The following is a 13263-nucleotide window of genomic DNA, read 5'->3' as shown; positions in this document are numbered from 1 at the left end:
TGCTGCTTTAAAGTCTTCCTTTGAACATCTATATAAATCAACTCTCCTTTGATGTGAAATTGGAGATTTCATAACCGTGTGTTTACTTTTTGGTTTAAAAAATAAGCTGAAGGGAAAACAAAAAAAAACCCCGAAAACCCAAATAGTACTTTGTATCTCATTAAAAGTAGTTTCTAGCACATTAGAAACTATATTGTTTTAGGAAACAAGAACTAGAAAGAGTTGCGAAAGCATTTGATTTTTTTTTAATGACTGATAGTTGACTGCAACCATTCCACTTTTCTTCAGGCGCTGAAATAGGTCTGAAAACTTTCTCCTTTAGTACTGATCGGTGTGAAACGGGCTCAGTTTTTCTCTAAACATTTAAATGCACCTTCCCATCATCCTTCATGTGACTGCCTAACAAGGAAGATTGATAGAAACGATGGAGTAACAAGGACAGCTGCAGATTTGTTTGACGGTCCTTTCTGTAAGTGATGGAACGTCAGGAAAGCGCAGATGAACCATCAGGTTCCTGCTCCTATAAATCAAAGAATTTTAACCCTTTTGACTTGAAAACTTTTGAAGAAAGTAACAAACAAAATTCCCCAGCCCTGCAAAATCAGCAGATCTTTCTAATGTAGTTTGGGGAAAAAAAACAGGGTAATGAAAAATTTCCTTCTGAGAGTTAAAAAGTGTTTGTGTGCCAGAGATCTGCCTCCCTGCCTGTTTCAGGAGTGAGCAGGGGGTGTCCAGCTTTGGTACCGACCGCTGTCCTGGGAGGGGTCGCACCCTCTGAGCCTCTCTGCCTGTGCTCAGGCCAAATCCCAGCTCCTGGAATTCTGTCTGCCGAGGGGTTAGGTGTGCCTGTGCAATACAGGAACGAGGTATCCGTGTCAGGAAGGGAGAGCTAGGTATAAATACAAATATTTCTTCTAGCTTCTCAAACGCAGGCATTGAGATTAATCTCATTTTTTTTTTAAATCTGCAGTAGCGCATGACTGTCACATCCATTCCCCTCCAGCAGCCAGAAGTCCAGACAAAAGCATTACACATTTGCTGTTTGACCTGGTTGCCGTATACACGCATGAGTAATTTCCCTCCTGCGTGTGAATAATTTCCGGCTGGACTCTGGTTCCCGCTCTCTCACACGGGCAGGTGAGTGTCAGCTCTTCCCAGCTGCCGGTGCTGGGTATCCGATTATTCCCAGGAGAAGAGCTGTTGAAACGAATGGAGTTACACCACAGTTTCAGTGCGCCTCTGGACCTGCAGTCATTTACTCTGGCAATTAAGCTGAGAAGGATTCAGCCCAGCTGCCTTTGCGTGGAAATCAAAGGCGAGAGTAACCCTCCTACCACAGATCCTTTTGTTCTGGGGATTTCTAGGAGCCGTGGAAGAGCGAGGGATGTCATGTTTGCGTCAGAAGGGTGGGTCGCCGGGAACAGGGTTTATAAACATTTTTACACACTGGAGATCTGCACCGAGATTCCTCCATCAAAGTGCGGGGTGGGACCCCACTCTCCCTAGATACTCCAGGCTGGAGCCCCACAGCATCTTAGCAGCTCTTTTATCTTGCAATTGCCCTCAGCTCCTGCAAATGACTAAAACTTTTTTTTAAGCAGCCTCTTTGCATAAGGACTCTTGGCCTCAGGGAACCCCAGCTGGTATAAATCGACTTCAAAGGACTTACATCAGCAGCAGATACATCCTCCTGTCTTTATTCTCCCTATAAAGCATCAGGAGCACCTCTGATGCTGTGCTCCAAAGGGGAACAGGAACAGGAATAACAACAGGACTAAGAACAGGACTATCGCTGGAGCCGGCGTGGGGCTGGAGAGGCTGAGAACTGTGTGTGCCGCTGTGTGGTTCTCTTCCTAGGAAGGGCAGAGAGTCATTTCTTCCATAAAGAGCCAGAAAGGTGGGATTTTCCACACTGAAGCACAGGGGAGGTTTCCCATGGCGTGCCTGGCTGCCCACACCGCACACGCTGACCACAGAGCCAGCATGCTCCCAGCCTGCTTCAGCTCCTAAATCTGGCAAATCCTGACATAAATCAGGGCAAATTTTCTTTCTCTACAAAAATAAAGGCAAGCAGGCTTTGCCTGCAGAGCGTTTGGTTAAGATGGGGTGAAGGACCAGCTGTTGAGTGGTCGAAGGAGCTGCCCCGCTCTTGGTACCGATGCCACCGCCCTCCCGTGTGCCCGCAGAGGTCCTCGTGATCCTGTCCTCGCCGAGCCTGTGCTGGGGCCAGCGCTCAGCCCCACGCTGCAGCTGGAGAAGTGAAAGCAAATAGTGCAACGGCCGGTGCAGAGCAAACGTGAGCAGCGAGGGTCCAGTGTGGGCAGCCAGGAGGGGAGCTGTGAGTGAACCTTCCCAATGGTCATCAAGGAAATTACTGCACACATGCACGACTGGAAAGAAAGTGTGATTCCCTTTACCAGGGAATACAAGAAAAAGGGTCACTGCTGGTAATCAAGGCATGATTCAATTTCTGGGAGCCTTAATTCGCTTCAGATGACTTCTGCAGTTACTTCAGAGCATGCAAAACCAGAAAGCTCCACGCGATGCGATGGCTTTTTCTCACACAACCCTCCAGATGGTTTTAGACCTCTGAGCCTTGCTGGGAAGGTCAGCTGTGTCTCCATGTGTGTTTGGTTATGAGAAATTTCAGTTGCAACTTCATCTTATTTACATTATCTGCACTCTTTTCATCTGTTGAATATGTTAATTGCATGGTCCTGTGATCGGCGTTTGGGCTAGAGAGAAGGGAGCCCCATGCCTGCTTCCTGATTTTGCTTCTTTTTAAGGGGAAAACCGCCTCGGGTCGGGGCGGGCGTCCCCTCCTGCGTACATCCTCGTGTGCGCGCACGTGTATTCTTCTGCGTGCCTCGGTTCCCATCTGTACAGCGAGGTTATCGGTGCTTATCTCCTTTGTAAAAGGCACCGAGATGATTATTAATTATGAAAATAACAGCACACATCCACATGTTGCTGATAGGCATTATCATAATTGCCGAGCTGAGGGCCATGCTGTGCTCCTGCACCGAGCTCTTGAAAGCAGCAACGCTTCTGTTTGCTTAATGGCAGAGCAGTTGGTATTTCCTCATTGCTAGCGTGCAATCTGTTTGTTTTACCCTTTGCTGTCAGATCGATTTAACGAAGGGATCGTTGCAGAGGTTTGCACATGACATCAGTCATCGATCTGTGCAGAGAGGCGGCAACGTGCTTTCCTCCCCGCAGGCACCGCAGGCAAATGGCAAAGCAGTTCAGAGGAAGCAGTGTCGCTCCAGAGCGTCCTGACATCAAGGGAAGCTCCGGAAAAATCCCAAATAACCTCCCACAAGCAGCGAAGACATTGTGGTTATTGAGTGCGCCATCAGCGCTCCCCGGTCCGTGCCGAACTGTGAGGTTTTTCAAAGGGTATATCGTCTTATTAAGTAAATCCTGCTTAGGTGCCAGCATCATTCAGATGGTAAATTGCAATAAACTTTGCAAAGCATGTGGGTATTCTCATCGCACCGTGGGTGTCTCGGCTGGGTTTGGCACCAACAGCCCTTCCAGCAGTGCTGTAATGCTGCTGTCTGCTGTTTATAAAAGGTTGCTGATTAAAAGTCTGGAAAAGTGAGCGAGATTAAGGCTGTTGGAGGAGATGAAAGGGACAGATTTCTGGTGAAGGATCAGATCTGAGAATCCCAAGGTCTTTTATCTGTCCTCATCAATGCCGCAGATGGCTTGGGTGACCTTGTGGAGGCCAGTGGATTGCTTTGCGCCTCTGTGAAAAGGCAGCAGCTGCCCTTTGTCCTTTATGAACCAGCTGTGAGGTACAGGCATTTTTTTCAAATGTTTGTCCAGCACTTGGGATTATTTGTCTGAAAGGCGTGATTATGTAGAGACCCCAACTGATTCAACATTGCTTAGACGTCGTTTGTGTGATCATCTGATTATGGTGTTTTCCTTGTAACGATAAAGGCCGCAGTCCAGAGAAATGTTTCGGCGCATGCTTCACTGTAAGTCTGTGGGAGTGCTCACGTGTTGGTGCCTGGTGCTTGTGACCGGCAAAAATACGTCACTGTGAGGAATGACAGGGTCAGAGCTCTCCTCTACTCCCACGGGTTTTCTCTTATTTGGTTTTCATTCTTGCTGCTGCTTGTTCTCCATCACTAAGGTTTCTCTTAGGACTTTCAAAAACGCTTTTGTCCCTCTTGGTTGGAATGACGTTTAGCGGAGACCCTGTGAGCCAAAGCCCATGACCCAGCACTGTGAGATGCCCTCCTGGGCAGCCAGCATCCTTCCCATCCCGGTCCTGCCTGTATCCCATCAGAGAGCATCCTTCCCATCCCGCTCCTGCCCGTATCCCATCAGACAGCATCCTTCCCATCCCGCTCCTGCCCGTATCCCATCAGACAGCATCCTTCCCATCCCGCTCCTGCCTGTATCCCATCAGACAGCATCCTTCCCATCCCGCTCCTGCCTGTATCCCATCAGACAGCATCCTTCCCATCCCGCTCCTGCCCGTATCCCATCAGCCAGCATCCTTCCCATCCCGCTCCTGCCTGTATCCCATCAGACAGCATCCTTCCCATCCCGCTCCTGCCCGTATCCCATGGGATGGTATGATAAGGCAGTCACAGAAAGGCAATCATTTTAGGCCAGAGACTGCACTTTTCTTTCGGAATCCTGGCCGCTGTCGCGTGGCGCGTTGCAGCCAGCAGTCCCCGAGGATGCCCTGGAGCAGCGTGGGTGCTGCACATCGGCGGCGGTTCCTTGCTGCGCTCTGTATCCCACACGCAGTACGGTGCGCCTGGCTTTTGATTTGGTGTTCAGAGGACAGCTACAGCTTCCTGAGAAAGTGCCCTTCAGTTTAAAATAAAAATTCATTATTAAATATTGAAATTTGGATTAGGAATATATGCTTGTAAGAAAGAATTTGCGGAAATCTTATCTTGCGATTGCAGACTGACATTACAGATTTAAGCTTGTTGTTAGTTTACACCTTTTACCTGAAAAATATTTCCAGTCTGTGAAGGTACATTTCCCCACATTGCTACATTTTGCCCTCTACTACATAGAGGGGAAAAAATTAGATCACACTGAAACCGTGAAAAATTATGCTTTAGAAAACCCAGATGTGAATAGTTGCTTTGAAAATCCTCAGTCTCTGTAGTGAAGAGGGTTAAAAAAAAGCAGAAATGGAGAGGAGACTGCTGCCTACTTTGGACTTATTTAAATATGCACAGAGCTTCCTCCATTTTAATCTTCCTTCTAAAAAGATGGCTGTGTTACTAAAGCTGGCAGCCCCTCCGAAACCAGCATCATTTTTCTGTCGTGCAGTTCAGCTGAGCAAGGCTAATGCGGAGTGGGGACCCCCTTCAGCCAGCTAAGCAACCAGGACGATTCATAATTCATAAGTGCTCCCAGCCACCCGGCTGAAGACGTTTGGATTAGTTCTCGTTTCTTCGTGCAACCCCTGATTTCATTATTCTCTCCTGCGAGCAAATACACCCACGTTCAGCTCTCTGCAAAGATGCTGTGCCAAGCTTGGCTTTGTCTGGGATTAGCAACCGCCGGGCTTTGGGGGATCTCCGGCTTTGATGACTGCTGATTTTTTTTATTGACTGGGGAAGGGGGGTGTCCGTGTGCCCCAGGAGCTCTCCTGTCTCACCGGCGATTTCTCCGTCAGGATTTGTGGACGCTGGCGTGGAGTTTTCCAAAATGCCTGAAGCAAACTATTTGTTATCTGTATCTTGGGGTTATATTAAGGTGGGTTTAAATCCTGGAGCTGTTTTTTTTTGTGCTCTATTGCTTGGATAAAGCCTCTATAAGGAAAAGATGCTTTTTAGATAGTTCTTTATGTGTTCTGTATGGCAAGAGATGAACATGTGTGTGTACTGTGCATGCGGCGTACATGTCTGTAAATTTTTTTTTCTCCTTTGGGAATTCACCGTTGTGGGATAAAATGATGCAGCAATGAAAATGTGTGGTTAGAAAATGGGGAAGGTTGTAGCATGTCTATCTGGGTGAAGAAATGCTCGAATCCTGCGTTTTACTGTGATGATGCAAGCAGATCTTCAGATTGATGGCATCTTTCTCCTTTGTTATGTTCGGAAGATATGCACTTGTCTTGTACTTGCATAATTCAAAATGGAGCAAACTTACCAAATTCAGAACAAAAGGAGGGTATGGGATGTGGTGTTTAAAACCTGTACAAGAATTTGATCTTTCAGAGAGATTACCTGAAACGTTATCTTCTCATTTGTTACAGTACAGACTAATATGCATCTGCGGAGGAAATTCATTTTCTTTCTGAAAAGAAATATCTCGACATGATGATGCTGAGCAGTACCTAAATGAAACCATATGTCTCTGGTTCTGTTCCAAATATCTCTGTAATTTTGCTTTTAATGTCTTGTTTGTGGACTGGCTTGTGAGGATGCAGCTAGAGCTGTATGAATTCGGAAAAGCTTTCAGAAAAATGCCATCTTTGTGTATGTGCTCTTCCCCTCCAGTTCAAGAGGATGCTGAACCGGGAGCTGACACACCTCTCCGAGATGAGCCGCTCCGGCAACCAGGTGTCCGAGTACATTTCCAACACTTTCCTGGGTAAGGCGTCACACCCCAAGCTTTCGGGTGACACAAAGATAACAATTAATGGCAGCCCAGTACCCATCAGTCAGTTTTCCTTTGGGACAGAGCATTAATTGAATGTTTTAATTTTTCACTTTCAAAATGGATATTGGGAGGAAAAGAATACAGTGTTTGAATAAGTCTATCCACAGAAGAATTCCTTCTCCAAATCCAAAGATTTTTCTGTTCACACTGAATTAAGCTGTTGGTAGCTGCATTATGCAATATTTGATTTGAGTGTTGACCTTACATAAAGGGCAAAGTCGCAAAATTCCAACTGCATACTCTCATCTCTGCAACTACTGCCTCTTACAGCTGCATCTTCCCCCTTCGGAGGCAGGGTTCAGACAAGGGGGTCCAGCCCAGACATTTCATATATTATTTTGTGTGCATTTCCTCATTTTGCACCAGAAGCCAGAATAAAGGGTGAAGAGAATATTTTGCATTTCATTAGTTTTGTTGGAGTTCACAGGACTACTGACATGAATTAATCCTCTGTATTTACAAAATCTATTTGCTATGAAAAATGCCATTTTCTGTGTTTTCAAGCAGCATTAGAATTTGTGGCCATTTGCATTTAAACCGAAGCTGAGCACAGGACCCTCCTATACTTATCTTTGCATCCGACAGCTTCAAACGCTGCGTGTTTGGGGGATGCCAGCGCTCGAGGGGGACTCATGTCCTGCAGTTCCGATGGCCCCAAATGCATTCACTGCCTGACACACAATTATTTCCATTAAGGGATTTTAAAGTGATCCCAGCAGCCAGTTGCAACTGGAACTACTGTGTGCATTTAGGATGCATCACATCATTAATGACCCATATAAGTCTGTAGCTGCTTTGCTGGGAATCCATTGGCCCTGTCTTATCGCTCAGCTTAATCATGACATCCGGAACATGAATTCATACACGAAATAGAAGCAGGACTGCCTCGCTGCCAGCCAGCGGGCCACTTCTTCAGCTGCAGAGCCTGGAGCGTAGACAGCGCGCCGGGGAGCGTGACCACCGTGGCATTTTCAGGGCGTTTGTTGTTTCTCAGCTCTTGCCAGTAGGCATATGTCCCTGGAGCAGGATGTGCCGCAGCAGAAATTCCCAATGTGGCTTGATACTGTGGACCGAATATAAAGCTAATAAACCAGACACACGCTTCGTTAGTGGAGTCTGGATCTCAGCAGGGGCTAATTAGCTGAAGCCGCTGCTGCTGCTAATAGGGCTGTATTGTTCCCTGTACTCGGCTGGGTCAGGTAACTGCGGTTCCCTTCGCAGGTCTTGACAATGGTCTTGTTCGTTGCTATCCTGCTTCTTCTCACATATTCCGTACCGGTGACGTCCTCACCGGTTTGTGGCGGTATGAGGGCCCTTCAACCGCTTCGGGCCGTGCTAATGCTGAGTGGCGCAGGCTCTCCAGCTTGGGCCAGATTGCAGCTTGATTGCTCATATTAGAAAAGAATGAATAAAGCTCTTAAAAGGATCTTAGAGCCCTTTTTAGGAAGTCATGCTGTTACATTTTTATGAATTAGTTTTTTCCCCCTTAAAATTTGGTTTAAAAATTAAAAGAACATACAAGATAACAGGAGCTTACAACTGAGGAAGCTGAACAGAAAGAAAAGAACAATGTGGCTAGAACGAAATGGGTCACTGAGGCTTTGAGCAACCTGGTCGAGCGGCAGATGTCCCTGCCCATGGCAGGGGGTGGAACTCGATGGGCTTTAAGGTCGCCAACCCAAACCATTCCATGATTTATCTCCAAATAGTGTTTGTAAGACAGGGATAACTTGAAGATATTAAAAACAGATCCCATGACTTCGTTCAGTCTCTTGACTTTATGAAATGAGCTGAGGAAGGCACCAAGGAGCGATGTCCTCTGCAGCGGGGCCAGCCCTGCAGTCGCCACTGGTCGGCGAGAGCAAGGACACCAGCTTTAGATCCGTTTGAAGGACACAGATGACAAACAGTGGTTTTATTGTTGGCCGCATCACGTAAACGGGCAACATCGTGATGGCGTTTCAGCACATGCCCTTTCCTAAGGGCTGAGGGGTGCTGTGCCACCACCACGGGGACACCCTCGTGGCCAAGCCACGTGGAAGCAGTCCCCAGCCCGCTGCGGGCCCGCAGGCAGCGACATTGACCGGGCAGCGTCCTGCAACCGCAGCAGATTCCCCGGTGCTCTGGGCCCCCTGCTTCAGCACTCTGACTTCCAGCGGCTGTGGGAGTGGTGGGAAGGTCTCGCCGGCCGCAGGGGAGGTCACAGCTGAGATCTGCAGGAGCAGGGACATCTCGGAGGAAGGGCTGGGTGTCCGAGGAGTCAGGAGCGTCAGTGTGATAATGCCTAACGCACAGAAATCCCTCTGTGCCCTTTGATGGGGGGTATGCAAGGCAGCAAATGGCATCTGTTAGCTGACTATTAAGCGTTACGAGAACTCCAATTAAAGGTTTAAGATTAATTTGCGTAGTTTCCTAAGGGCTACCGTGTGCTGTACACTGAGGAACAGCACACAGTGTGTAGCTACACCGTTGTCTTTTTCTCTGAGGGCTCCACTTTATGTCCCTCAGATTCTCTGTCGTGCTATCCACAAGGATGTTATATAGGTCGAAGAGATTTTTCTCTGAATTCACAAAGTTCCTGAGGTTCATTACTTAATAAATGAGAGATTTCTGTTCACGAGTGTCCCTTTTACGCTGCCTTAGCCTTAGTCATTGCTAAGGAGATTATACAGAGGAAAGTCCTCCTGTTGTTCAGCAAAAAACACACGAGGGAAACGCCCACTGATGTCAGCTCGACTGCTGCCGTGAATAATGGCTTCCTGCTTAATTGCAGTCAGGCACACGGGTCCTTCTTATTGCAGAGATTTTTAATTAAGCCAAGGCAAAAGTAACTAATGCCTAGATGCCTGGTCCCTCCAGACATCCTCAGATACGCAAAAGTGCAAAGAGATCAGAGTGGCCTTTTCTAGAAATTCATGAAAAAAATGGTTGATGTGGAAGTAAGGAGCCACCGGATCTCCGTTTTAATGCAGCAGATGAATCAGTTGTAAAGGCAGTAAGGAGCACGTGGGGATAGATTTATTTATTAAACACATCTCTGTGGCCAAGTTTGTGCCCCACTAGGTGCCTACCTAGCGTGCACTGATATTGCTGCTGTCACTGAGCGTGATGACGGGAATCTGGGCTGTGCATTGCATGTTATTCTATACATAGAATAACGTATGTAAACCTTGAATAAATCAATGTCACCAATTTGGGGTGGTGTTTTAAGAGCAGGGGGTATGGAGATGGGTTTGGCCCTAATAAGTGTCAATAGAGTGAATGTGAATATATAATACTTATGTACTTTATTGAGGAAAAAAGTGTTGTTTGAATATGTGTTTTATTTTCCTGAAAATAAGTAATAAAAATGAATGGAGATCTAGCCACAAGCAGAGCCTGGTGCCGTTCAGGCATGGAGAGTGCTAGCTCCTGGACATGTGGAAGCGATGCAGCTTGAAAATGGTTAAGATGAAAGCAGGCTGTCTCTTCACATCCCAGCAGGGCTCAGTGGGAAGGTTCAGTCTTGTAGAGGGCAAACAGAGGTTACGTGGCTGGTTCGCTTTGATTTTGGTTCAGTTCAGCCTCAAAATTGCAGAAGGCGCCTGGCAGAAACGCACGGGTTTGAGCTGGTGTGCAGAGCCACTTCATCGGCAAAGCTAAGGGTTAATGTTGGGGGGTGTCATGGGTGCTCCACTGCAAACCCATGCTGACTCATTTCACCTTTCTTTGTTACAGACAAGCAGAATGATGTGGAGATTCCTTCTCCCACCCAGAAAGACAGAGAGAAGAAGAAAAAACAGCAGCTCATGACACAGATCAGTGGCGTGAAAAAATTAATGCATAGTTCAAGCTTAAATAACACCAGCATTTCACGATTCGGTGTGAAAACAGAAAAGGAAGACCATCTGGCCAAGGTATGACGGATTCTTGCAGTTCTGGGAGAGTCGGTATAGTCTGGAAGCTGGGGATGGACTGGTTGGAAGTGATGTGGCTGTTACCAATGCTGTAATTGATGGTACCAGGCCCTAACAACATACTCTCTGTTCATAAATTCCTTGAAAATATCTCTAAAATAATTTTTTAAAAAAGTAATGAAGGCTGAGGAGAGCAATTATCAAACACAGGAATGTATAACAATGCTATGTCCAGCAAGCTGGCTGTGGGGCGTTTGTCTCAAGGCATTTCTTCTTGCTACCTGGAAACCCATGTCACAAATAATTCCCCTGCCACACAGAGAAATGTCCTCTCCTTGTCCAAGCGCTTTGGCACCAGCCCTTCACAGTTACTCTGTGTTCGTGTACTTTGTTAAGTATGCGTGTTCATGCACATACATAATTACCATAATGAAGGCTGAATTTGCATCTTTTTAAACTTTTGGAAAATGCAAAAGACGCAGTGCAAGTGATGAACGCAGAATTGTCTTGAAAAATATTGTAACCGTTCTCTTTTTGTCCTTTCAAAAGGAACTGGAAGATCTGAACAAGTGGGGTCTCAACATATTTAACGTCGCAAGGTATTCCCACAACAGGCCGCTCACCTGCATTATGTACGCTATATTTCAGGTTCGTGATTTTCTGCTCCAATTTGCTGTTCTTTTACAACACTGTTTTGCTTTCTGATTGCTTTCTGGTTGGTTGTATGACATCCTTCCTTGATATATCCATGTGTGCTTGTACCATTTATTATACAGGAGCGAGACCTACTGAAAACATTCAAGATCTCATCAGACACTTTTGTAACGTACATGATGACGCTGGAAGACCACTACCATTCGGACGTGGCTTACCACAACAGCCTCCATGCTGCTGATGTTGCCCAGTCCACGCACGTTCTGCTCTCTACCCCTGCCCTGGATGTGAGTTATCAAGTTTGAGCTTCCTGTTGGGTAGTTGTTGTGTTTAAAGGTGGGATGGCGGTTTAAAAGCACCATGTTGCCTATGTGAACATAGGAGAAATAATTCTTTTTGTCCTCAGAAAATTTGTTTCTTTAAATCAGCCTCCCAAACTGTTGAGAGATAAAACACACAGACTTTCCTGACAAATTCATTTATTTTTTTTTCCTTCCTAGGCTGTCTTCACCGATCTGGAAATCCTTGCTGCGATTTTTGCAGCTGCAATTCATGATGTGGATCACCCCGGGGTCTCCAATCAATTTCTTATTAATACAAGTGAGTTTTGTTTCAAAGACAATAATAACTTCATCTGCAAACTTGGAAACTAATGGAAATGCATTTTCCATTACAGCGAGGTCACAAATTATGACTTTCAGGCTGCATTGCTTTCTCAAAATATTCTGCAGTAAACTAGTCGGACGTTTTGAGATGAAGCAGTAATTAAAATGAAATTCCTAACAAAGGAAGCTATTGTAGTGCAATTTGCAAAGCGCCCTTGAATCTTCTGAATATTACTACGTGCTAACACATCATAATTCTTGCAGTCCTGAGTGCAAATTTTATCTCTAATGCGAGATAAATAATGCTATTGCTATTGACAACGATGGAGCTAAATATTGTGGTTCATATTGTGCTCTGCAACAGGCTAGGCATGTATCTTGATTCCAAAATATGGGTATTGTTCTTTTTTGGAAAGTGTCTTTGCAGGATTCATGCTTTCTGTTGTCAGTGATTCTGAAGCCCGTAACTAAGTCAACCGAATACTATTTTGTTCATCAGAAGCGAGCAAAGGGCCGTTTATATTATATACATATGTGCTCGGATTAGAAAACTGCACGCTCTTGGCACATGTGAAGCAAAAAAAGAATTTTTCCCTATTTATTGCATACAGATAAACGTTTCAGTACCCAGGACAAGCTCAAAATCACACATTTCACATGTTGGAGTCACGTATTTGTGTTGCTTTGCTAGATTCCGAACTTGCCCTGATGTACAATGACGAGTCCGTCTTGGAGAACCACCATCTCGCTGTGGGTTTCAAACTGCTTCAAGAGGAGCACTGTGACATCTTCCAGAACCTGACCAAGAAACAGCGTCAAACGCTCCGGAAGATGGTGATCGACATGGTACGGACTATACCCACCCTGTTCCTCCTCTGAAACAAAGATCTGTCTGCTTTGTGTGTCTCTGCCCATGCTGAGATTGTGTTTTCCCTTCTGCAAAGGTGTTGGCGACAGATATGTCCAAGCATATGAGTCTGTTAGCTGATCTGAAGACTATGGTGGAGACAAAGAAAGTGACCAGTTCAGGAGTCCTCCTTCTGGACAATTACACAGACAGAATACAGGTACGAGCCGACTTCCCTCCATTTTGTGTGTATTTTGTTCAGGACTGAAGAAACCATGTTCCTGTTTTTACTGTGGCTTTTAAACAGACCATATATAGAAGCTACTGACCTAAATTTTCAGCAACCATTTTTTTCTGTTCTGCACCACAAATTGGCGCAAGGTGGTTCCATATCTTTTAGGTAAAGGGGATGATGTTTTTAACAGAGCATGGAATGGCAAACATGCACACTCGTCAGAGGTTAATCTGTCAGGCTGAGTTTTTGAGGGCTCCTGAATTTCCTTGCTGCTTTCTCCCATGGAAAGCTGCCCAGCAGAGAGGGACCTGGGGGTGCTGGGTGACAGCCGGCTGAACAGGAGCCAGCAGTGTGCCCAGGTGGCCAAGAAGGCCAATG

General features: G+C 46.1%; 1 protein-coding gene across 2 annotated transcripts in view; it reads left to right on the top strand.

Annotated features, from left to right (window-relative positions):
* Positions 1 to 4582: 4582 nt before the first annotated feature.
* The window catches only part of PDE4B (phosphodiesterase 4B, cAMP-specific), a 13152-nt gene continuing 4471 nt past the window's right edge, over positions 4583 to 13263 (top strand). The window contains exons 1-8 of one of the 2 annotated variants that reach the window (XM_010080474.1): positions 4583 to 4600; positions 6486 to 6579; positions 10366 to 10544; positions 11094 to 11192; positions 11321 to 11485; positions 11699 to 11798; positions 12495 to 12649; positions 12748 to 12870. In XM_010080474.1, coding sequence (XP_010078776.1) covers positions 4583 to 4600; positions 6486 to 6579; positions 10366 to 10544; positions 11094 to 11192; positions 11321 to 11485; positions 11699 to 11798; positions 12495 to 12649; positions 12748 to 12870 — 933 coding nt within the window. Of the gene's footprint in view, positions 4601 to 5634; positions 5740 to 6485; positions 6580 to 10365; positions 10545 to 11093; positions 11193 to 11320; positions 11486 to 11698; positions 11799 to 12494; positions 12650 to 12747; positions 12871 to 13263 lie in introns of those variants that run through there. The other variant, XM_010080473.1, reaches the window with a different exon arrangement.

The sequence above is a fragment of the Pterocles gutturalis genome, unplaced genomic scaffold (assembly GCF_000699245.1).
Source record: "Pterocles gutturalis isolate BGI_N339 unplaced genomic scaffold, ASM69924v1 scaffold18299, whole genome shotgun sequence".
In the NCBI taxonomy this organism is placed as follows: Eukaryota; Metazoa; Chordata; class Aves; order Pterocliformes; family Pteroclidae; genus Pterocles; species Pterocles gutturalis.
The sequence above is the reverse complement of the archived record's forward strand: the minus strand, read 5'-3'. Positions and strand labels throughout refer to the sequence as shown.